At 42.1% G+C, this 26365-nt stretch overlaps 1 protein-coding gene across 1 annotated transcript in view; it reads right to left on the bottom strand.

Moving 5' to 3' along the window:
* The window catches only part of LOC117362933 (disintegrin and metalloproteinase domain-containing protein 9-like), a 570152-nt gene that overhangs the window by 349454 nt on the left and 194333 nt on the right, over positions 1–26365 (bottom strand). Inside the window, exon 6 of the mRNA XM_033950023.1 lies at positions 5177–5248. Coding sequence (XP_033805914.1) covers positions 5177–5248 — 72 coding nt within the window. The remainder of the gene's footprint in view (positions 1–5176; positions 5249–26365) is intronic.

Genomic DNA, 26365 nt, shown 5'->3' with positions numbered 1-26365 from the left:
GTTAGGATAATAAATCTTGGTCGTCCAGATCCCCAGGCAGGTCGAGGTATCGACCCGTGAAGCAATGTAGGCTTACAACCCTGCCCACTGGCCAGGTCAGCCAATCCTTGGCCAAACAAGAGCAAACTTCTGAAAGGAAACCAGCTCAGCACAGCCATAGAAAAAGAAAACACCAGACTACCAGCGAATCCTTCACGACAAGGAGGGTATCTGCCAAACAAGTCACCATGGAGACTTGTTCCCCTCCTGACCAAGATGCTTGAGTCCATCATATCTACCCAACTCTCATCCTACTTAGAGAGATTCTCCATTCTCCTTCCTTACCAATATGGCTTTAGACCCAACTTCAGCACCGAAACACTATTGGCCTCATTAATCTCAAAGGTTCAACAACTTCATTCTCGTAATAAGTTTGCCGTTCTTCCACAATTCGACCTTTCTGCAGCATTTGACATTGTCCATCACGATATTCTTATTTTCCAACTTTCTGAGATTGACATTAACTCTACAGTCCTAGACTGGTTCTCGAAATTCTTACACTCCCGTTCTTTCACTGTTAATATGAATGTCACCTCATCCTCTCCTTGGAAACTGACTTGTGGAGGCCCGCAGGGCTCACCTCTATCCTCTATTCTCTTCAACATCTATATGTCCTCCCTGAAACTCCTCCATCTTTCCCCCTGGAAACACTTTACACCTATGCTGATGACATCCTTGTTCTCCTCGAGACCAACTCAAACCTCACTAACCTCTCCGAGAACATATCCTCTTGTATAACAAACCACCAATCCTGGGCCCTCACCGTACAAATAAAACTGAACGAGTCCAAAACAAAACTTTTTTGGCTCAGCCCAAAATTAGATCAGCTACCCACCCTCATCCCACTGTCCTCTGGCACCACATTGCAACTTAAGTTCTCTGGCAAAGTTCTGGGCATCATCATTGACTCTACACTATCCTTCCACAATCACTTCAACTCCTGCTTCCATCAACAACACTTTGCTGTCCTCGTACAATCCATCATTCTTTCCAGACTAGACTATTGTAATTCCATCTACTTAAGCCTAACAAAGAAAAGCCTTCAAAGACTTCAGCGGATTCAGAATACCGCGGCTAAATTAATCTTCGCAAAAAGTAAATTTGACCATGTCTCCACACTCCTGTCCAAACTTCACTGGCTTCCAGTAGTCTCTAGGGTCCACTTTAAATGCGCTTGACTAACTTTCAAGATCCTACACGGCATCCTTCCTCCCCTCATCCCACTATCTTGGAATTCCTCGAATCCTAACACCAGATCCACCCAAAAATTCAAACTATCCTTCTCCTCATTAAAAGGCATATCCCATCCAGGAAAACTAGGGACATCCCTCTCCTTCAGAATTACAGAGCTCTGGAATAACCTTTCTACCTCACTTCGGAATCTGGGCGCCCTCCAACTTTTCTGAAAACATCTGAAAACTTGGCTATTCTCAAAAATGTAATATTTACTCCCCTTTATTATTCTAAGTCCCTCTAATCTTCCTCTATACTGTCCTATATCCCTCATTGGAGTTCCTTCTGTATACCATTCCCTGTAAACCGTGCGACGCTCTAAGAGTGTGGAGATGTTGCGGTATACAAACTTAAGGTTTAGTTTAGTTAGTTTAGACTAGGAAATCAAAGTCCCGAAGGATAACCCCCCTTGGGATCCTGGCGGAGCTTAAAGGGCCACACACTGGCAACAAAGGAGCAGGCCGCTGTAGCTCATACTCCCGCCGCTGCAGAATCTAAAAGGCATTTGAGGAAAATATCCACCTGCCTGCCCTGAACCCCTGTCAGGACAACCCCTCCAACAGAGGGCAAGAAAGTGTGTTTAGTGACTTGTGCCACAGCCGAAACCACCGTCGGCACAGCTATTCGCTTGGAGAATTCCATGTCCATGTGATGCAAGCGCGCTAAGACCCTGGCACAATTAAGAGGACCCTCCTGGGACTCCCAAGTCACTAAAGGCATCCCATCCCAGTCCAGAATATCCGGAAAGGAAGGGGGCAGCGGGCATTGAACACTGAAGAAGGAACATTCTGCCAGCAGCCGGAGGTCTGAAAGCAGGTTCAGGAACCTGAGGACTCAGAAAGGAGGGCAGGTCACTGGACAGACCAGAAGAACCTGCGCACAGCTGGGACAACCCCAAGTACAGGTGACCCGTCGTCAGTGGGATCCCAAAGATCCGCCAGAAAAGCCAAAATAGTGGAAGCTGTAGAACCCCCCCCCCCCCCCAAACCTGCACCAGGAAAGGGACAGAGACTGGGGCAGAAGCGATGGCAGAACCGCCAGTCTGCTCTCCGGTGTCACTGAAAGTAAACACAAAAACATGCTGGCATCTAGAGGGAGGGCAAATCCCATCTGCAGCACTGGATTCAACGTGGAAGAAGCAGGCACAGTCTCTTTCAACCGATAAAGCCTGACACATTATCTGACAATTGCAGGCGGGAAATAGGCACCGGCGGCGAAAGCCGCTCTGCATGCTGCAGTATTGGTGCTCTTAGCCAAAGAATGAGACATTCTCTCCCCGAAGCTGCGTTTGCATTTTCATGCAACACAGTTTGCACCCGTTTGAGGGGGATTGGATGCGCCAAAAGCATCTATGGTAGAAGTGGAGACAAAGGGGGACTCTCTGAAGGAGGGAAACGCAGAATCTGCGCATGTCTTGCCCCCCATGCAGGCTGCAGCACAGGTGAAATGCAGCTGCGAATCAGCCAGCCATCCACCTTAATTGAGGCATGAATGTATGCCATCCTGTCCTGAGGTGGCCATCTGTGAAGTTTGGAGCAAAAACGAAGCTTCTAAGGACAAAAAAATATACTTTAAAAAGTTTTAAAGAAAATCCAAGATGGCCACCACGGATGCCGATTTTGCCTTAAAACAGCCCGGGAAAATCACAGAGAACTCAGAAAAACAAGATTTTTATATTTTACAGGTGGGAGGCTAGGGCATGCAGGAAAACCACCCAAAAACCCCTTTCCAGGACCCTCCAAAATCATCAAACTCGTGGGTAAACAGACACACACAGAGACAATAGAAATCAAAGGCAGTTGGCTAACACAGAGCAAGCAGAGAGATCAAAACTGCATTTTAGATCTTCTGACCGCCTCACCTACCCAAGTCACCCCAGACAGGACTCTCAGGACCTCACCGGAAAATTAGGGAAGACCCACTGTCCAATTCCGATCCTGGCATACCTCCATGAAACTGCAGCAGCCTGTACTCTACCCTATCACGGACAAACACAGGGTGAGGTGGCTCCCGATCCTGGTGACCCGATCTAACCTGCAGGCTATCTGAGGGGTTTACTGCAGGTCTGCTAACAGTGCCCTCACCAGAAGCAGACGATGTAAATACCAAAGTCTGCAATCTCTCGCCAAAGGATGTCCCTGAAGGGTGAATCCACAGCACAGGGGCAAAACCTGTGCCAAAAGACAAATTAATAGAACTAGAAATGTAAAATGAAGCATGAGCGGAAAAGACAAACCAGCAGTCAGAGCTGCAGGAACAGACTGGAATTCTAAGGCATGTCACAGGATGTATACACCTAGGGAGGGGATAAAGGTTTGTTTTGGAATACCTGCAGCTCAGAGCGAGAGAGGATACACAAACACACTGGTAAAGATTCCAGAGTTTATTGTACAAGAATGATCCATCCAAGGGACTGAAGAGGATAAAGGAGGTGAGCAGCAAGAATTGTGTGAGTTAGGAATTATAAACATGTCTAAGATATGGCCTCCAGTATGTATGGCACTGTCCACTAGATGTTTTAAATTTAGATATTCCAGAAAATGGAGGAATTCCGATGTGAAACGTATATTTAACCTCAAAATGGATGTTAAAATCTCCTAAAATCACAGGATGCATCATTTGGGTACAAAACTCAAAGATTAGAGATTGCAGGATAGTAAAATTATTACAGTTGATTGGGGGACAGCGTACAGAAGGAGGAGGTCAGTTTGAGGAAATTCAATTGTTGATCTCCAGTGTGTTCAAAACAAAGCGATCAGGCTTCTAAAAAACCTCCATGCCCGCAACCCTGTCTCCTAGGCCCTTCCTTCAGCTCACTGGCTGCCCATAGCCAAACGCTGTGTCTTCAAAGGCATGATTCTAGCGTTCAAATCCTTGCATGACTTGGCACCAGGCTATGTGATGACAAAGTTTCCTCCATAAGTACTGAATCGATCTTTCCGCTCCCAGGCTGAAATACGCCTCAAGACGCCTCCTGGTTGTGCCCTGCAATTGCAAACAGCCAGTCGTTCCTACTCTCACTACTTACCGAGCCACTGGAATCGACTGCCCCTGCAGATCAGATCCTTTGAAGGACTCCTCAAGTTTAGGAAAGCAATAAAAACATACCTCCACCTAACCCCCTACCCTTGACTGATGGATTACAAAGAAATGTACATTGGTACCAGAACCTGGTATGCGTCACGTATGGAAAGTTTGTAAGGTAAAATTTTGTTACTATAACTATGGCAAATCCAACCTGTAAACTGTCTCCGTGTCAATTAGTATAAAATTTGTACTGGAAAACTTGCACGGAAAACTGTAACCTGTTTATTAGTATTAGACCTTTTTTTAATATTCTTTATTCATTTTATATTTACATCAAGTGTACAGAAAATAATAACAGATTAACTTAATACATCACTTGAAATACCACACGTTCCCAAAATAGTATTAGACCTTTAATATGTGTCTAGTTAGTAAAAAAACTCTTATCAAAAACTTGTACTGAAACAATGACAAATCCTGAGTAAATTGTAACCTGTAACCTTTTAACTGTATACTATGTATGTTTAACCTGTAACCCGTTCTATGCTCTTTGGGGACAACGGGATAGAAAACTAAATCAATAAATAAACTATTTAACATAAGACATTTAACTATTTTTTCTGAAGCCCGTGATACCCATTTACGAGACGGTGTATGATATTGTAGCTGTAATGAAATAACTTGAAAAAAGATTATTCCTAAAAACATTCATTACATATCTTAAAAATGCTAGATTTTATATTTTATTAGAAGAAAATAATAGAAAAACCTTGACAAATAAAAATTATGGAACATTGTTAATACTAAAAGAAGTTAAAGAAAAGGCTTCATTAGGAACAACTTTTAAAATGAAATAAGTTGAAAGAAAAAAACTTACTGCATCAACTAGGTAGACGAGTTGAACCATTTCCTTCACTATCATTGTAGTATTTTTTTGTCTGTGACTGTACTATAAAAACATTATTAAATATTAGTCTCACATCATTATAACATAGTATGCAAAATCTTTTACCCCACCCCACCCCTCCCATCCTTTTTACAAAACCCTAGCGTGGTTTTTAGCACCAGCGACAGCAGTAATAGCTCCGATGCTCATAGAATTCTTAGGAGTGTCAGAGCTATTATGGCCATGGCCAGTACTAAAAACCATGCAAGGGTTTTGTAAAAGGTGTGTGTGTGTGTGGGGGGGGGGGGTTAATTAGGAATTTTCCTATGAAAATAGCTATTTTCTTGGGTTGTACATAGCTAACCTTAATTGTTTCGCTGCCTTTAATTTTTTTTAATGTGTTAACTCCTAAGGCAGTAATAGAAACCCTTTATTCATATTTTTGTTAATTCACTTGTTTAAGAGGCAAGAGGAATTCTAAACTAATGAATTTAAATGGGCTGTCATGTTAAATCTATTATGTTTTAGCAAGGTAGCGGTCCAAAGTTATCCATATTTAATATATTTTTGATGAGTTCCCTTCAGTTATTGCCAAATTACATTTGTGCATCTGAAAAACCAATCGCCATCAAAAGTTCACATTTAAGAGTTATCCTTCCAAAGGTATAAAACCATGAGTTGTGCTATAATTAAGTATATCTAGAAGAGTGGTCTCATACTCGCGGCCCGGGGGCCACATGCGGCCCGCCAGGTACTATTTTGAGGCCCTCAGTATGTTTATCATAATCACAAAAGTAAAATAAAACAGTTTCTTGATCATATGTCTCTTTAGCTATAAATAACGATATTATTATTAAGACTTAGCCAAAAGGAAAGATTTATAAACTATAAAGACTTTTATCTTATACAAAATTGTCATTTCTTTAATAAGACATTTAACAATTTTTTCTGAAGCCCTCCAAGTACCTACAAATCCAAAATGTGGTCCTTAAGTGGATGTGAGTTTGAGACCACTGATCTAGAAGTTTTGCTTGCAATAGAGAAAGGGTAAAGTACAGTTACAGGGACAGCAGGCAGATATTCTAACATGTGAGTGATGTTATCAATGGAGTCCCTATACAGACAGCTGCAAAAGCTCTGTTGTACTTTAAGAACTTTAGAAAGCTCACGACTGACCGCATGTGCGGTGAATGCCTTCCCGCCTGACATAGGCACATTTCTCCTTAGTTCAGATAACCAGCTAAGAAGCCAACCAGGGGAGGTGGGTGGGTTGTGAGAATATCTGCCAGCTGTCCCTGGACAGCACCTGTTACGGTAAGTAAATGTGCTTTATCCCAGGACAAGCATGCAGTATATTCTCAAATGCAAGAGATCTGGGGAAAGGAAGAAGCGATATGGATCACTCTGAAAAGGATCTGATTGTGGATATTCAAAAGTTTGGAAGGAAAGAGGAGGTGCTGCTGCTGGGAGATTTCAACCTGCTGGATGTGGACTGGAATGTTCCGTCTGCGGAATCGGAAAGAAGTAGGGAGATTGTGGATGCCTTTCAAGAGGCTCTGCTAAGACAAATGGTGACGGAACCCACAAGGGAAAAAGCGATATTGGATCTGGTCCTCACAAATGGAGAGAATATCTCTAATGTTCAAGTGGGTACTCACCTGGGAAGTAGTGATCAAACGGTTTGATTTGATATAACGGCTAAAGTGGAGAGCAGCCGCACGATACTTAAATTCCTAGATTTCAAACGTAAGGACTTTAATGAAATGGAAGAGTACCTGAAGAAAGAGATGTTAGGATGGGAGGACATAAGAGAAGTGGAAAGATAGTGGTCTAAGCTGAAAGGAACAATAAAAATGGCTACGGACGGACATTTATGTGAAGAAAATAAATAAAAACAAGAGAAAAAGTAAACCGATATGGTTCTCCAAACTAATGGCGGAGAAAATAAAAGCGAAAGAGTTGGCATTCGTGAAATATTTAAAAAACCCAAGAAGCGGAGTGTAGAAAGGACTACAGGGTGAAACTGAAAGAAGCCAAGAGAGAGATACGTTTGGTGAAAGCGCAGTCAGAAGAACAAATGGCTAAAAATGTAAAAAAGGGGGACAAAATTTTTTCAGATATTAGTGAAAGGAGGAAGATGAAAAATGAAATTGCTAAACTAAAAGATGCTGGGAACCGATATATGGAGAGTGATGAGGAAAAAGCAAATGTGCTAAACAAATACTTCTGTTCTGTTTTCACAGAAGAAAATCCTGGAGAAGGACCAAGATTGTCTGGCAAAGTAACATGAGAAAATTGAGTAGATTCTGTTCACGGAGGAGAGTGTTTATGAGCAACTTGAAAAATTGAAGGTGGACAAAGCGATGGGACCAGATGGGATCCATCCCAGGATACTGAGGAGAGGTTCTGGCGGGTCCTATTAAAGATTTGTTCAACAAATCTCTGAAGAAGGGAGTGGTTCCTGGGAATTGGAGGAGAGCGGATGTGGTCCCTATTCACATAAGTGGTCACAGGGATGAAGTGGGGAAACTACAGGCCGGTGGCCTCACTTCAGTTGTTGGAAAAATAATGGAAGTGTTGCTGAAAGAAAGGATAGTGTACTTCCTTGAATCTAAAGGGTTACAGGATCCGAGGCAACATGGCTTTACAAAAGGTAAATCATGCCAAACGAACCTGATTGAATTTTTTGACTGGGTGACCGGAGAGCTGGATAGAGGACATATGCTAGATGTAATTTACTTAGATTTCAGCAAAGCCTTTGATACGGTTCCTCATAGGATGCTCTTTAACAAACTTGAAGGGCTGAAGTTAGGAACCAAAGTGGTGAACTGGGTTAGAAACTGGCTGTCAGAGAGAAACCAGAGGGTGGTAGTTAATGGAAGTTGCTAGGAGGAAGGAAAGGTGAGTAGTTGAGTCCCTCAGGGTTCGGTGCTGGGGCCGATCCTGTTCAATATGTTCGTGAGTGACATTGCTGAAGGGTTAGAAGGAAAAGTGTGCCTTTTTGCAGATGATACCAAGATTTGTTACAGAGTAGACACCGAAGAGGGAGTGGAAAATATGAAAAAGGATCTGCAAAAGTTAGAGGAATGGTTTAATGCCTCACAACTAAAATTAAACGCAAAGAAATGCAGAGTAATACATCTGGGGACTAATAATCGGAAGGAACTGTATATTCTGAGAGGTGAGAAGCTGATATGCACGGACGGGGAGAGGGACCTTGGGGTGATAGTGTCTGAAGATCTAAAGGTGCAAAAACAGTGTGACAAGGCGGTAGCTGCTGTCAGAAGGATGCTGGGCTGTATAAAGAGAGGAGTAGCCAGTAGAAGGAAGGTGTTGATGCCCCTGTACAGGTCATTGGTGAGGCCTCACTTGGAGTATTGTGCTCAGTTTTGGAGACCATATCTGGCGAAGGACGTATGAAGACTTGAAGCGGTCCAGAGGAGGGTGACGAAAATGATAGGAGGCTTGTGCCAGAAGATGTATGAGGAGAGACTGGAAGCCCTGAATATGTACTGTATACCCTAGAGGAAAGGAGGGACAGGGAAGATATGATTCAGACATTCAAATACTTGAATCTAGAACAAAATCTTTTCCAGAGAAAGGAAAATGGTAAAACCAGAGGACATAATTTGAGGTTGAGGGGTGGTAGAGTCAATAGCAATGTTAGGAAATTCTACTTTACAGAGAGGGTGGTGGATGCCTGGAATGCACTCCCGAGCGAGGTGGTGGAGAGGAAAACGATGACTGAGTTCAAAGAAGCTTGGGATGAACACAGAGGATCTAGAATCAGAAAATAATATTAAATATTGAACTAAAGCCAGTACTGGACAGACTTGCACGGTCTGTGTCTGCATATGATCGTTTGGGGGAGGATGGGCTGGGAGGGTGTAGATGGGCTGGAGTAGATTTTGACAGAGATTTTTGCAGTTGGAACCCAAGCACAATACTGGGTAGAGCTTTGGATTCTTGCCCAGAAATAGCTAAGAAGAAAAAATTTAAAATAATTTAAAATTGAATCAGGTTGGGCAAACTGATTGGACCATTTGGGTCTTTATCTGCCGTCATCTACTATGTTATATAGGTGACCCCCAAGCTAACCAGAATGGAATGTTGGACTTCCGGTGACGTCATCCGTGTGATGGCGGTGAGAGAGACGAGCTCCTCTTCACCCAGCTCTAATTTGCTAACATTGGCGTTTTGGTGACCTATTTTTGCCAGTTTTTGCCTTCCCGATTCTGTTCAGCGGATCAGAGATGGCTGCGGTGGCAAAAAAATTGCAGATGGATCTGCGTACTTTTGCATTTCAAGCAATGACGCCAGGAGACGCGGCCTGCTCATCCCGCCTCTGCAGTGAGCCGTTGCCAGTGCAGGGAGAGCTGCGTTCCCGATTGCCTACAGGGTCCCCAGAGGTGGACTTGCCAGTGTCCCGAGTGGATTTGCAAGGTTGGTTTGCTGACCTCAAAAATACTATGCTGGTTATGCAGAAGGAATTGCACTCTGATGTCTCTGCTTTGCGGACGACGGTGGTGGATATGGGCCAAAAATTAAACGAATTTGAAGAGCGTGTTATCGATCATGATGGTGACATTTTACAGTTACAGCAGCACTGTAAGGGACTGGAGGACAAGTACGAGGAGCTTTTATTGAAGACTGAGGACATGGAAAATAGGGCCCGTCGTAACAACCTGCGGGCCCGGGGAGGGCCGGAGCGTAGTGGTTCGCTAAAGCTGAAGATACCATGCGTGCTATCTGTGAAAAATTTTTACAACTTGATGATCCTACAGTAACTCCCCCTACTATGGTGTTTGAGAGAGTAAATCGGGCTGTAGGAACTACTCTGATGAATCGTCCGCGAGATCTTATAGCCTGTTTCCACAGGTTTCCTTTAAAAGAACAGGTATTAGCGGCGGCACGGAGAGTGGGACATATTGACTGGGAAGGAGCTAAAGTTGAATTGTATGCTGATATGTCTGCCCTCACTCTCAGGAAGCGGAGGGATTTTCGGGACGTTACTAAGTGTTTGATGGCTCATCAAATTCGATATAAATGGAACTATCCATTTGGATTAACTTTCCCTTTGCAAAATCAAGTCCATAAAGTCACGACCCCTGAGGAGGCCAAGCAATTGCTGCAACAAGCCACATTATGGTCGGCGGAGGAGACTCGCCCGGCAGTGGCCCTACCACAGCGAAGTGGCAGCGTGAGTCAGTCCCGATGGCGACGAGGAGAAAAGAGTGGACAGCGTCTTCAGCGTCATTCTGATGTGGCTGCAGTGACTTTACCCACTTGAAGTGTTCTGCATGATTCAGGGTTTTCTATTTGTGTTGGGGGTCACTCTTTAGTGATCTAGTCAGGTTTACCCTTTGCATAGGGGTTAGGTATATTGAGGGTTTTTTTGGTGGGTTGGGGTTTTTTTTTCTAGCTGGGATTGAGTGTTGGTGTGTGGTTGGATTTGATTGGATTTGCTCGGCTGGCATGTGTATGGGGTATGGGGTGGGGCTATGTATGCTTGTGGGGGTCCTTGAAGGTAGCTGGGTGAGGAGGGGAGGGAGGTGTGTGTTGGAAGTTACATTCTGGTGTGGTTTTGGGGGGGAAGGGGGATGGGTTGGGTTTGGAGTTGGGATTGGGTAAGGTCATTGAAAGGGAGGGGGTTGGGGTTCTGGACATTGTTTTTCAGTGGTTGTATCAGCAGTGGATTATGTGGACATGGGATTTCTGTTTGTATGCTGGGGGGTTTTTTGGAGGTGTATCAGTTTGCTTCTATAGTTGAGTTATACCATGGTACGATGGATGTCTTTTAATGTGAGGGGATTAAATATTCCCAGGAAGCGTCAATTATTATTTAAGGAAGCTGTTCATCTGAAGGTGGGGGTGGGATTTATACAGGAGACGCATTTCCAACCGACGCATGAACATTATCTTCATCATAAAAAATACCCACATGTGTATCTGGCCTCTAATTCGGTAGCAGGAAGAAAAAATGGGGTGGGAATTTTTATAGCGCAGGAATTGGCTCCTGTAGTGCACAACGTAGTTCGGGATAAATTGGGGCGTTATATTATTGTAAAAGTTACTATTCAGGAGGAACTTTTTACATGTGTTAACATTTATGCTCCTAATAAGGAGCAGGGCTCTTTTTTTGAGACTTTGGGACGGGTGATGCAGGAGTCGGTAGGTCATGTGGTGCTGGGGGGGACTTTAATTTAACTTGGGACCCATCTTTGGACAATTCTGCGGGTGGGGTGTCGTATGGTCATCAGGACAGGAAAAAATTAATGGACCTTTTTAGTCACTGGGAGTTGACTGATCCCTGGCGTCATCGCAATCCTGGAGAGCGGGATTATTCTTATTTCTCTGAGGTGCATAATTCCTACTCAAGGATTGATTTTTGGGGGGTTTCTGGTTTTCGTTGTTGCGCAAGGAGGGGAGTCATGGTAAACATTTTTGGCGTATGAATGAAGGACTTCTGCTGGATCCGGTTAATGTGTCTCAGCTCATGGATAATCTTAAAGAATATATCCAATTTAATCTTACGGAAGGGATTTCTCCAATTACGTTTTGGGAGGGACTTAAATGTGTTATGAGGGGTAGGATTATATCCTTGGCGGCATTTCGTAGGAAGGAGAGACTTCAACAAGAGTGTGATCTTAGGGTTCAGTTGCGGGATTTGGAGACTCAACATAAGAGGGCTGGGGGAATGGTGATGTCCTGCGTCAGATCCGGACAGTGAAGGGGACTCTCCAGGAGCTGGAGTTGGATATTTTGCGGCGTCTTGAACTTTTGAAGCAAAGGTATTTTGAATCAGGTAATAAGGCAGGACGTCTTTTGGCTCATAAGCTTCGTAAACAGCGTCAACAAAATTTTATTTTTCAATTAAAGGGTCCGGATGATAAGTTATATAACTCCTCTAGCGACATTGGGGATATCCTTTTTTTTTTTTTTTTTTTTTTTTTAGTTCAATAATTTTTTATTGAGTGTTTTAGAGAATACAGGAAGCAGTACAAATACATAAGATCAAAATAAAGCTTTCTGTATAAAGAACCTACAAATCTATATTCAACTATAGAGGAACATAACAGTAAGAAAGGTTCCTATTATTAGAACTGCATGTGAAGAATATATAAGAAAAAAGTGAGGGAGAACAACAAAAAAGGAAGAAAAAAAAAGGGGAATAGGAAGAAAAAGAAGAAAGGAAAAGGAAAGAAAAGGAAGACAGGAGTGTCTACGGAACAGAACGTACATAGGTATCCAGGAATGACCAAGGTGATTTGTTAAGCTTCAAGTTCATGGGGGTTCTGGATGCATTTTTTTTCTCATATGCATAGAATTCAAATCTATGATACATACACAGAGAGTTCCACCAAAAAGTATAGTCTAATAACGAAGATGATTTCCAATTTTTCAGAATGTGCATGAGAGCAGTCACAAACAAGGTATCAATGAGTTTAGGAGGACAATTTGATTGTGCAAAGCAGGGATAATGAGAGCGAAGGATTACAATGTCCATAGAGATCTCTTCCGAGCAGTTAGTAATAGATTGTATGGTGATCCAAATGCGAGTCCAAAAGGAGCGGACTAGCATACAGTGAAAAAGCATGTGGTCAAGAGTTCCCACATCTTTTAAACAGTTCCAGCAAACAGAGTCTTGTTTTAAGTTGGCTTTCTACATGCGAATTGGAGTCCATACTGCATGCCACATAATAAAGAACATTGATTGTGAGACTCTAGAAGATAAAAGTGGGCGATTTGTTGAAGACCAGAAAAGTTCCCAATCAATGTCAGAAAGCGGAGTAGTGAGTATAGTTTCCCAGTGTTTCATAGATTGGGGAGAAAAAGTGAAGAAGTGATCTCTTAAAATACTATAAAAAAGAGATATCGCCTTGCCTTTTAGTAGAGACAGTACAGACCAATGACGAATAGTATGGATGGAAGTCATGAAGTCAAAACGTATATGCACAGAAGACAGTATTTCAGTGAGTGAAAGCCATTGTGAATAAACAGAAGGATGTAGCGAGTATGTAGAACAAATTGCATCAAAAGGAACAGACACAGTTGGAGTAGACAATTGATGGGCAAACCATAGACCCGCCCGCTGCCATCGTTTCCATGAGAGGGATTTGCCATGGTTTTGGATTTTAGAATTATTCCAAAGGGACATGAGTAGACTATCATAAATTGAGATCTCAGCCAATTTATCTAAAAGATGAAGAGCATGTTGCGTTGAACTCAACAAAGAATACCTTCTCAAGTGTCTGGGAATTGACACCGTTAGTAGGCAGGAGGTGTGTAAAGGCATGCATAAAAAGCACTCCATTTCAAACCAGGCAGGAGGATCTTGGAGAGAGGAGTCAGTGAGCCAGTAAGCACCATATTTAACTAGTGAAGCAATATAATAATGATAAAAATCCGGAAAGTTAAGACCACCGTTAATCTTAGAGGCTTTCAGCTTGGCGAGAGCAATTCGAGGTTTTTTCTTGTTCCAAATGAATTCAGATAACTTCCTATTTAGCCATTGAAAAAATGATTTTCGGCATAGAAGAGGAAGCATAGAGAGAATGTAATTAATTTGAGGGGCCAAAGTCATTTTGATGGATGTTATTCTACCCCACCAAGATAAAAAAAGTGGAGACCATCGAGATGTAGTATTTAGAACTAAATTTTTGACTTTGGATATATTAAGATCTTGAGCATGAACCGGATCTTTATGTATTAAGATCCCCAAGTATTTCACAGCTTCATGCGACCATGAGAAGGGAAAGTGAGCTAGATCTGAGGGAAGAATATTATCGTTCAGAGGAAAAATCTCTGATTTCTCCCAATTGACGGAATAACCGGAGAGGAGGGAATATTGAGTGATAATATGAATAAGGTGAGGAAGAGAGACTAGAGGGTTCCTAAGAAAGAGTAAAACATCATCAGCATAAGCTGCTAATTTGAAGTCTCTATTAGAGGAGGGTATGCCTTTAATTAAGGGGCATTGTCGGATAGCTGAAAGGAAGGGCTCCAACACTAAATTAAAAAGCAATGGTGAGAGAGGACAGCCCTGCCGAGTACCTCTGTGAAGGGAAAATTTACTAGATAAAGAGTTATTAATCAGAATACGAGCTGTGGGTTGACGATATAACGTTTCTATCCAATCCGTGAAGAATGAGCCAAAATTATACCACTTCAGGACACGGAAAAGAAAAGACCACTCCACCCGGTCAAAGGCTTTTTCAGCATCAATAGCTAGGCCTATTACAGGGTCTGACATTGTTTTAGCGTGAGCGTTAATATGATGAAAGAGACGCATGTTATCTCCTATATATCTTTGTTTAATGAACCCTGTTTGATCTTTATGTATGAGAGATGGGATTACTTGGTAAGTCTTAATGCAAGTAGTTTTGCCATTATCTTATAATCTAAGTTAAGGAGAGAAATAGGGCGGAAGTTTTTAACCAAGGTGGCATCTCTATCAGGTTTGGGGATTACTACAATTGTGGCCTCAGTGAAATTGAATTGTTTGTCTGGAGTGGAGTGGAGGAAATTATAATATGTAAGAAGGTAAGGAGCTAAGAGGGCTCGGAATTGCTTAAAGAATTCATTAGTAAAGCCGTCTGGGCCTGGGGCTTTTCCAGCGGGTAAAGAAGATATAGCAGTTTCAATTTCTGATATAGTTATAGGGGAATCTAGTTCCAATTTAACAGAGTCCGATATGGACGGATGGGTTAAGGAGGTAAGAAAGGAATCTATATCTGATTCAGCAGCAGCAGATTCGGATTGGTATAGAGAAGCATAAAAATTTTCAAATTGAGAGGAAATTAAAGATCTGGTTTCGACTAAATGACCTGTTGGATCCTGAATAGCTGTGATATGTATTCTTTTGGATTTGGTTTTAAGGTATCTAGCCAAAGGGCGACCCATAAGATTATCTCCCATGTAGTGACCAGAGGTGGAAATGAAGATATCACGTCGGGCTGTACATGAAATCAAAGTGTTATATTCATATTTAAGATTTTGGATACGTTGGAAAGTAGCTGGGTCATGTAGGTGATTAGACATATGATGTAATTCTAAGACTTTAACAGAATTTTCTAAGTCTTTTTCCTTTCTCATAGACTGTTTCCTTTTCCAAGAAGCTATTTTGATCAATTCACCTCTGAGGGTTGCTTTGTATGCTTCCCAGACAATTGAAGGACAGATTTCAGGATCTTTAGAGTTATTTTCAAAAAACTCCACAGTAAAAGAATTGATTTTTTCAACAATTTCCTCATCTAAGAGTAAGGTGTTATTCAGTCGCCAAGAGGGGGATTCTTTACGTGGGGCAGATGTGGATATATAGAAAGAGATGGCAGCGTGATCTGTGAGAGAGATTGGATGTATAATATTGGTAAGATCCTGAATAAGAGAAGAGGACAAGAGAAAGAAATCAATTATTGTGTACGTGTTATGTGGAGGTGAAAAATGTGTGTATTCTCTGCCTTTCGGGTGAAGCAAGCGCCAAGGATCTACAAGGGAGAAGGCATCATTTAAAGCATGAAGAGCTGTGAAAGACCTGGATTTGGAGGGTTTGCAAGAAGATGATCTATCAATATATAAGTCTTGAATTTGATTAAAACCCCCTCCTAATATCATAGAACAAGAATCAAATTCAACCAACGCCAGCTGCAGCTCTCTGAAGAAATCTGGGTGATCTTGAACCGGGGCGTATATATTAAGAAAAACAAAGTTTACTTAGTGCACCGCAGCATACACCAGACACCATCTTCCTTCCGTGTCTGTTTTAAAAGAGTGAACTACAGGAGATAGTTTATCATTAAGAAATATTGACACAACATTTTTCTTTTGGTGAGTTGCAGGGGAGTATAAATGAGTGGAAAATCCCTTTAATTGGAATTTCGAGGCATCAGCGGGCGGGAGGTGAATTTCTTGCAAATAAACTACATCAGGGTGTTTGTTGGACACATAGTTAGCTATCTTTTTCCTTTTAATGGGATGGTTCAAACCATTCACATTAAAGGAAAGAACATGTAAATTAGCCATAGTCTATGATATGTAGTAATAAAACATAATATATATCCCCACTGTCCAGAGAAAATAACTGATGTAGCCGTAAGGCCAGGTAGACACTCCTGTCTAAGAAGAAAAATAAAGAAAACATGAGAATAAGAGAAAAGGAATCAGTAATGTCAGCATAATGTATGGTCAGAAAGGAAATGTACCACTCTATCATGCACATTAAAAACAATTTAAGGGTGCTCCTGTGAGCACGGAGAAATTACACATATGGAACAACTAGCAAAATCCACACCACTCAATAACAGAAAACATGAGATTAGTGTGCTTAACCTAGTAGAGCATACAACATAATATATGTATTTCATTGCATAGCCTCATAAGAGAAACAGACAAAGCAAACAATGCTTTTTTTTTTGACAGCATATCTGTATATTTGTAAGGAATCTAGGAATGTTGCCAGGACCTTAGGCTCAGTGTAGGGAGTAGTGCGGTTGTTGTATGTTGCTTTAATCCTCGCTGGGTACATCATAATGGATACTGAAACATTAAAGAGATTTCTGCTTTGATGGGGCAGTCGGGATTTAAATTTAGCTGTTGTGAGAATTTACAGCATGTGATGGAATCTGAGCCGGGGATTCACCAGCCCCTATCATAGGTAAAGAGTCTATAAATTGTTGTGCAGCCGTTCTATCTGTGAAGGTATGTGATTTCCCTTCTCGCCAAATACGCAGAGACGCCGGATATATGAGTGCAAACCGCACTCCCCGGCGGTGAAGTGTGGAGCAGAGCGGCGCCATCGCCTTACGAAGGGAGGACACGTGTAAGGAGTAGTCATTGAATAATAATAGTTTTTGTCCTTCATATTCCAGCCGTCCCGATTTCCGTAAAGCCTGCATGATGAGTTCCTTTTCTTTCCAATTGATGTATCTAACGATCGCTGCTCGCAAACGATTATTATCATCCATACGCTGGCCCATACGGTGTGCTCGCTCACATATAAAACCATCCATTGGGGTCTTCAGGCCAAGTTGTTTTGGGAGCCAAACCTGAAAAAATTGGTAGAGGTCTTGGTCAGCCCGGAGTTCAGGCAGCCCCACAACTCGTAAATTATTATGACGCTGACGGTTCTCCTGCTCATCCAGCCGTCCTGTCAATATTGCCACTTGAGCTTGTAAAGCAGTCACATTCTCTCGATCCTGCAGCACTGCGTCCTCACCATCAGACATCCTCTGTTCCAATATTGTTATACGGCCAGCCTGCGCTGGGGATATCCTAACACAATATTTTACTGAGCTGTACAGGGAGGAGGATTTGGTACAGGACTAGGCAGTGGATGATTATTTGGCTCAAGTGTCGCTTTCTAAACTCTCTTTGGAACAGGCGAATTGGTTATCTAGGCCTATAGAGGAGGAGGAAACGCTTCTAGTTATTAAGGCCTTGCCTATAGGAAAGGTGCCTGGTTTGGACAGTTTTTCCAATAAATTTTATAAATGCTTTAGCCCACTTTTGGTCAAGCCGCTTACGGAATTCTTTAATAGTCTGACGGGAGGTGAGGCACTGCCTTGGTCGTGGAGATTTGCTGGGGTAACGCTATTGTTGAACGCTATTGTTGAAACCTGGAAAGAACCCTACTGATAGAGCGTCGTATCGTCCTATATCATTACTGGGAACGGATTATAAAATCTTTACGGGAGTGCTGGCTCGTCGTCTACAGCATTATTTGTGAGACTTGGTACAGGATGATCAGGCGGGCGACAGACAGACAGACATTTGATAATCTTTGCAGGGTGTTTCATATTATTAATTCTGCGACAGCACGGAAGGACCCCGCTCTGATTTTAGGAATAGATGCAGAAAAGGCTTTTGATAGGATGTCCTGGCCTTTTCTGTTTCGGACGTTATCATATATGGGAATATCGGGTCAATATCTGGATTGGGTTCGTTCTTTGTATGTAAGGCCTTTAGCTTCTCTTAAGGTGAATGGTGCCTATTGTGTTGAATTTGAGCTCGCTAGAGGTATGAGACAGGGGTGTGCTCTATCGCCTCTCCTTTTTGTGCTAGCTATGGAACCATTTGCACAGAGGGTGCAAATATAGAGGTTATTGTTAGTGGAGGACAAGAACAGAAAATACTTCTTTTTGCGGACGATATTCTTCTTACGCTTCGTAATCCAGGGGAATCCCTTCAGGGGATAGTGACAGCTTTGGCTGAGTATGGACGGGTATCTGGCCTTAAGGTTAATATGGCTAAATCGGAGATTCTTAATCTCACCATTGGGGAACGGGACTGTGTGGATTTGCAACACCGTTTTCCTTTTCGGTGGAACTTCCTCATTGAAGTATTTGGGTATACATCTTACGGCAAATTTGTCTTCTTTATATGATGCCAATTATCCCCATTTATTGCAACAGGTGAGGGAGGATTTAGATTGGTGGGAAAAACTTTCTATTTCTTGGCTAGGGAGGGTTCATGTGATTAAAATGATGGTTTTGCCACATTTCCTTTATTTTTTTCACGGCGCTGCCAATTTTTTTTCCCAGGGCATTCTTTGATCACCTACACCGCATGCTTTTCTCTTATATTTGGAAACGGAGACCTCCACGGGTTCGCCGTCAAATGTTGTTTCAGCCGCGGGATAGGGGAGGTATGGCGGTTCCTAATTTTTATTATTATTTTTTGCCAGCCCAGTTGCGGTACTTATTAGCCTGGCAACAAGAGCCCCATAGGACTTGGGTTCAACTGGATGCCTGGTTTTTGGGTGATATTTCATTGCGCTCAGTGCCGTGGTATGCTTTGGATAAGCTTCGGGTACTGGTTCGCAGGGCAAACCCGGTGGTGGGGGTTATTTTGCGTGTGTGGCTGATATTTCGGGTGAAACTGTTCCCCGGTAGGGTGTATTTTTCTCAAACACCGGTACGGATAGCAGAGGGTTTTTTGCCCGGCCATTTTGATTCGCGATTTAAGTCTTGGGAAGCTGGGGGGTTGTGTACTTTGGGACAGTTTGTGGTAGATAGGGCCCTGATTTCGACATCTCAAATGCAGGAGGAATTTGGTTTAAAGGGAGCTGATTTGTTACAATATAATCAGGTGGTTGATTTTCTCAGGCGACGGGCTTTGCCGGATCTTCTTTTGGATTCGGAGGCTTGGAATAAAGTGTGGGAGGCCTCGAGTGGGAGAGGTTGTATTTCTAGACTGTATGGGTTACTTCTTTCGCATGATGTTCCGCCTATACATTATTTTGCATATTGGGAAGGTCTTTTGGGTCGAACCTTTACTCCTGTACAGTGGAAATGTATTCTCCGCTCTCTCCTTAAACCTTCTATCACTAGCAATATGGTGGAAAATGGCTATAAAATGCTATATCGATGGTATTACACGCCTGAAAGATTGCATAGGATTAATCCTGCTCTTCCAGATGATTGTTGGCGTAACTGTGGGGCTTCTGGAACGTTTGAACATATTTGGTGGGCATATTCAAAGGTGGGTCCCTTCTGCGCGGTTGGCTCTGGCTGCGGCTTGGCGTCAAAATATTATACCGTCTAAATTACTTGTGGTTACCAAAATGGATTACATATTTCGTATGTCTCAGTTGACAGCACTGCGCCAGCACACATTGGGTATGTTCATACGTCGGTGGAAACCCTATCTTGACTGGAAAATAAGACAAAATGGTTGAATAACTTTAATTATTACCCCTTTTTTTTTTTTTGTTCCTCTATTCCCCATGTTATGATCTATTTTCTTTGGGTTTCTTTCCACTGCAGCTGCATTGCTACCACTAGGGGGTGGAATATTTTCAGTCGCTAAGGACAGGTATGTTCCCTGGAGTCCTGCAGAACTTGCCTGTCCCTCACAATTGAAAAATGTGACAGTAAAACAGCACCCTCTATTGGTGAGACTGTGGGTGGAGGACTCCTGCTCAGCTTAGAGGGAACAGTGAAGTTGGGGTGGGGGGGGTTGATCGGGAGGTTTAGAGTAGGGGGTTGAGCTCATGGTACTGCTCTGTTTTTTTGCTCTTGATTGGCCTTGTTACAAAGAGTGCAGTTTCAACTGTTTGCTATGTACCAATGATCTTGATGTGTTTTCTATTTTGTATGATTCTTTGAATTTTTCCAATAAAAAGTTTAAAACTCAAAAAAAAAAAAAGAATGGAATGTTGGTAGTGTTAGCATTTAGGAAAATAAAATTTGTAATACAATTTGTCGAAACATCCATCCCATCTGGTATAGGATTCCAGACAATAGTGAGAAGGTAAGGTATGAATCAAGGACCAAGTTGCAGCTTTGTATATTTCATCAATAGGGAAATAGATCTAAGGAAATATACTGAAGCTGCCTTAGCTTGAACTTTATGGGCTGTGACTTGATTTTCCAGTTGCAGCCCAGCCAGAGCATAACAAAACTAGATGAAACCAGCCAACCAATTGGTAATTGTCTTCTTGAAAACTGGATGACCCAACTTCTTTGGATCAAAGGAGACAAAAATTTGTGGAAAAGATCTATGGGATTTAGTCCTTTGTAAGTACTAGGCCAAAGTACGCTTGCAGTCCAGAGAATGAAGAGCTATTTCCTCAGGATGAGAATGAGGCTTGGAAAAGAACATTGGGAGAACAATTGATTGGTTGAGATGAAATTCTGTAACAACTTTGGGTAAGAATTTTGGATGGGTGCAGAATACCACCTTATCATGATGGAATACTGTAAATGGTGGGTCCGCTACCAAAGCTTGTAGTTCACTAACTCTATGAGCAGATGTGAGAGAAATAAGGAAAACTACTTTCCAAGTGAGAATTTTAAGATGAGCCGTAGACATTGGTTCAAATGGAGCCCGCAACCACTGAGAACTCAGCGTCCATTGCGGAATCCTTAGGTGAAGTCTGGCAAAAGGAGTCATGTGAACTGTAGAGGACATGTGACCTAGGAGAACCATCATGTGTCTTGCTGAGAGTGAAGGAAGGGTTGACACTTGTTGACAAAGTTGTACGAGAGCATCTTGACGCTGCTGGGGAAGGAACGCTCTGAGTTTTAGTTGTACTGTCTAGAAGTGCTCCAATAAACTGCAGAGTCTGAAAAGGCTGCAGTTGAGATTTGAGAAAGTTGATTTCGAATCCCAAATTTTGCAGGAACAAAACAGTCAGTTGTATCGCTACAGTCACCCCTTGAGACATAGGGTCTTTAATGAGCCAATCGTCCAGGTATGGAATAACTTGGAAACCGTGATTTTGCAAGGCTGCTGCCACCACCACCAGCCACTTGGTGAAAACTCTGTGAGATGATGCAAGGCCAAAAGGTAGAACCTTGTACTGGTAATGCTGATTTTTCACCCAAAATCTGAGAAACTTACGAGAGGCTGGATGAAAGGAAATGTGAGTATAAGCCTCCTTGAGATCCAGAGAGCATAACCAATCGTTTTTGATCTAGAAGGGGATAAAGGGACACCAGAGACAGAATCCAAAACTTTTCTTTGACAAGAAATTTGTTGAGGGCTCTGAGATCCAATATCAGTCGAAGACCTCCTGTCTTTTCAGGACGAGGAAATAACAGGAATAAAACCCCGTGTTCTGCTGTTACAAGGGAACCTTCTCGATGGCATTGAGAATGAGCCGAAATTCTACTTCCTGGAGAAGAGAGGACTGAAGAGGGTTGGAAAGAAACTCTTTGAAGAATGATCTGGAGGAATACTGTGGAAATGAAGAGAATAACCTTCTCAGAGATCGGAGGTGATGAGTTGTCAATGATGATGGTAATGAAGCGACCTCCGATGGGGAGAGGGAGAAACAGATAACTTGACTGAAATTATGCTCTCGAGTAGTTGGTCAAAAAGGCTGATTTGACTTTGGAGCAGCTAAGGTTTGGGATTTCTGGGGACACTGCTTTTTCTGTTGTGGTCTGGAAAGAAGAACAGACTTTGGAGTATAGTGCCTCTGGTATGAGGAAGAGGGCTTGTAAGGTTTAGCAACGAATAAGAAGATTTTTCATGCTCTGAAAGCTTCTTAGTTGAATTCTGAATGGTGTCCCCCAAAAGCTCATCTCCTAGACATGGGATATTAACTAACCGGTCTTGAAGGTTACCCTTAACCATGCAAGCCTTCTAATGGCTACTGAGGTTGTAGACACTCTAGAAGACAGCTCAAAGGCATCATAAGAGGATTGCACCATGTGTTGCTGAGCTGCTGACGAGTATGGAACATGTGCTGAAACTCTGATTTCCGATGTGATAAGAATATAAGAATTGCCGCTGCTGGGTCAAACCAGTGGTCCATTGTACCTAGCAGTCCGCTCCTGCGGCGGCCCTTAGGTCAAAGACCAGTGCCCTGACTGAGTCTAGCCTTACCTGCATACGTTCTGGTTCAGCAACAACTTGCCTAACTTTCTCTGGAATCCCTGGAGGGTATTTTCCCCTATAACAGCCTCCGGAAGAGCGTTCCAGATTTTTACCACCCTCTGGGTGAAGAACTTCCTTACGTTTGAATGGAATCTATCTCCTTTTAACTTTAGAGAGTGCCCTTTTGTTCTCTCTACCTTGGAGAGGGTAAACAACCTGTCTTTATCTACTAAGTCTAATCCCTTCATTATCTTGAATGTTTCGATCATGTCCCCTCTCAATCTCCTCTTTTCAAAGGAGAAGAGGCGCAGTTTCTCTAATCTCTCACTGTACAGCAACTCCTCCAGCCCCTAACCATTTTAGTCGCTCTTCTCTGGACCCTTTCGAGTAGTACTATGTCCTTCTTCATTTACGGCGACCAGTGTTGGACACAGTATTCCAGGTGGGGGCATACCATGGCCTGGTACAGCAGTATGATAACCTTCTCTGATCCGTTTATGAGCCCCCTTCTTAATCATTCCTAGCATTTCGATTGCCCTTTTTGCTGCCACCGCGCATTGTGGGGACAGCTTCATTGACATGTCTACCAGTACTCCCAAGTCTCTTTCCTGGGGGGTCTATCTGAGTACTGCACTGGACATCCTGTAATCGTGTATAAGATTTTTGCTACCAACATGCATCACATTACACTTATCCACGTTAAACCTCATTTGCCATGTCGCGACCTATTTTTTGAGCATGTTTATGTCACGTTGCAGGTCTTCACAATCCTTCTGTGTCTTCACTATTCTGAATAACTGCATTGTCTGCAAATTTAATCACCTCGCTCGTCGTACCAATTTCCAGGTCGTTTATAAATATGTTGAAGAGCTCGGGCCCAAGCACCGAAATCTGCAACAATCCTCTTGTGATGCTTTTCCAGTCTGAGAATTATCCATTTACCCATATTCTCTGTTTCCTATCCGCCAACCAGTTTTTAATCCATGTGAGTATTTCACCCTCGATTTCATGGCTTGCAATTTTTCAAAGTAGTAGTTCATGCGGGACCTTGTTGAACGCCTTCTAAAAATCCTGATATACAATGTTGACCGGGTCACCCTTGTCTATCTGCCTGTTTACTCCCTCAAAGAAGTGCAGTAAGTTCGCCAAGCAAGATCTTCCTTTGCTGAAGTCGTTTTGGCTGGTCCTCATCGGGAGCACATTCCAGGCATCCACCACCCTCTCCATAATGCCCTACTTCTGCCTTATGAGGGCCGTTCAAAAAGTATCAGACCTTAATTTTTCTTGCATAAACAAATAAAGATAGGGAGGAGTGGTTTGGCGTACGTATGTAGGCGACCCTATTGCACATGCTTGAATTTTTCCCGCCTAGAGAAGCTGTCAGTCGCCGGCAGACCGCCTATGAGTGAGGAAGTACAAGTAAGCGCCGTCAGATTTTCATTTTTGACAAAATGACAGAAAAAGTTTTAAATTTTTTATTCATTTTCATATATCAACAAGTGTAACATAGAAATTTAAAAAGATCTCATAAAACATACACTTTCATGTATCACTGTAAATACAATATATTATTCTGCATTTATAAATAATAATACCTAAAATATCTGTATTACCTAATATGTATAATAATTGTTGTTAAAATTTAAACCCCTCTTTTCCCTCCCCTCCCAATACACATAACAATTATAATAAAATATTGACAAATATTTTATGAGATAAATTAAATAAGATGAAACCCACCCCCCTCCCTTCTTAATAAGAGTTTTATTATGGGAAAATGATTTCATTCATTACAGAAATCTGCTAATGGTCCCCATATCTTCTGAAACTTGCCAAAATAACCTCTCTGTGTTGCTAATGCACGCTCCATTTTACATATATGGCATACGGAATTCCACCAAAAGTTATAGTTTAACCTATCATAATTTTTCCAGTTATATGTAATTTGTTGTACTGCTACCCCAGTCAATATATATAAAAGTTTGTTATTGTTTGAAGAAATTTGACTCTTTGCTCTCATTGCTGTGCCAAATAAGATAGTATCATAAGTCAAGGCTACTGGATTTTCCATCATCCTATTTATTTGAGGCCAAATGGAATTCCAGAATAATGATATGAATAGGCAATAGAATAATAGATGATCTAATGTCCCAGCCTCAAGATGACAGTGCCAACATCTATTAGACCTAGAGCTATCTAATTTTTGTAAGCGAACAGGGGTCCAAAAAGCTCTATGCAAAAGAAAAAACCATGTTTGTCTCATAGATGCTGACAATGTACATCTTAACCTCCAAGACCAAAGTCGTGGCCATTGAGATGCAGTAATCTGGTGCTTAATCTCAATGCTCCAAATATCCCTAAGACTATGTTTTGGCTTTTTATTTACAAATTCAGCTATTAATTTATACCACCTTGCGGCCTGGTGACCCATAGAGTCCATCTGAAAACATATGAATTCTAGGCTATGATAATTAATAAGACTATTCCATTCAGGGAACCCTGCCTGAATGGCCTGCTTCAATTGCAACCATCTAAAATATTGTGATTTATTTAATCCAAATTTATGTTGCAATTGTGAAAACTCAAGCAGTTTGCCATTATTTATTACATCTTCTAAAATACATATTCCTGCCAACATCCAATGTTTCCAGATGATTTTAAAACCGCCGACCTTGATCTTAGGGTTTAGCCAAATCGTTTGAGTTGTTGATTTATTTATTGGAATAGGAGTTAAATTACTTATATACCTTAAAGTTTTCCAGGTATCAACAAATATTTTGTGTTCCTTGTATAACCTTGGCATCTGGATACTAACAACATGACCAAGACGCAAAGGAAACATGAGTCTCCATTCTAGCCAGAACCAGTCAGGTATATTATCAGTGGGCTCTGGGAGGATCCAATACATACCTTGATGCAGAATATAGGCTTGATGATACCTATAAAAGTTTGGAAAATTTACCCCTCCCTCCACAATTGATCTTTGCAAAGACACTAAAGCAATTCTAGGAATTTTACCTAGCCAAATAAATTTTGTTAAAACCCTATTCAACTTTTTATAAAAAGATCCCTGAAAGAAAATTGGTATCATTCCCATTTGGGAACAAACTACAGGAAAAATCATCATTTTCACAGTTTGTACTCTCCCCCACCAAGATAAATGCAAAGGATTCCAGAAAAAGTTGAACACTACTGAATTAAATTTTGTATAAAGCTTGGCGATTCCCAAGTGGAAACGATCCGCAAGATTCCAGAGGCCTTCAGGGACGAAGCAATGGGCACCACACAGATAAAAGAGTGGTACAACCACTTCAGAGATGGCTGCACATCAGTGGAGAGTGAAGCACATTCTGGTAGGCCCTCAACATCCAGAAATGAGATTGTCATTGACCAAGTGAGGACCCTGGTGATGCAGATCTTCGAATCAGGATCAGAGAACTTGCAGATGAGGCGAGCATCAGCGCTGGATCCGTTCATTCCATTTTGATTGAGGATTTGGGCTTCAGGAGAATTTCAGTGAAGTTCGTGCAAAAGCTGCTAACGATCGAGCAGAAGCAACTCCGTTTGGAAATTGCACAGGACATGCTGGAGACTGTGAATAGCGATCCTAACTTCTTCAGCACAGTGATCACTGGCGATGAGTCCTGGGTTTATGGGTACGACCCAGAAACCAAGTTGATGTCATCACAATGGAAGCATTCAATATCCCAGAGGGCAAAAAAAGCAAGGCAGGTCCGCAGCAATGTCAAAGTCATGCTGACCGTTTATTTTTTACTCCAGTGGTGTGGTTCATCATGAGGAACAACCATCACCAAGGCGTACTACCAAAAGGTTTTGCGTCACCTTCGTAACACTGTG

The sequence above is a fragment of the Geotrypetes seraphini genome, chromosome 6 (genome assembly GCF_902459505.1).
Source record: "Geotrypetes seraphini chromosome 6, aGeoSer1.1, whole genome shotgun sequence".
Classification (NCBI taxonomy): Eukaryota; Metazoa; Chordata; class Amphibia; order Gymnophiona; family Dermophiidae; genus Geotrypetes; species Geotrypetes seraphini.
This window is presented reverse-complemented; position numbering and strand designations above follow the sequence as displayed.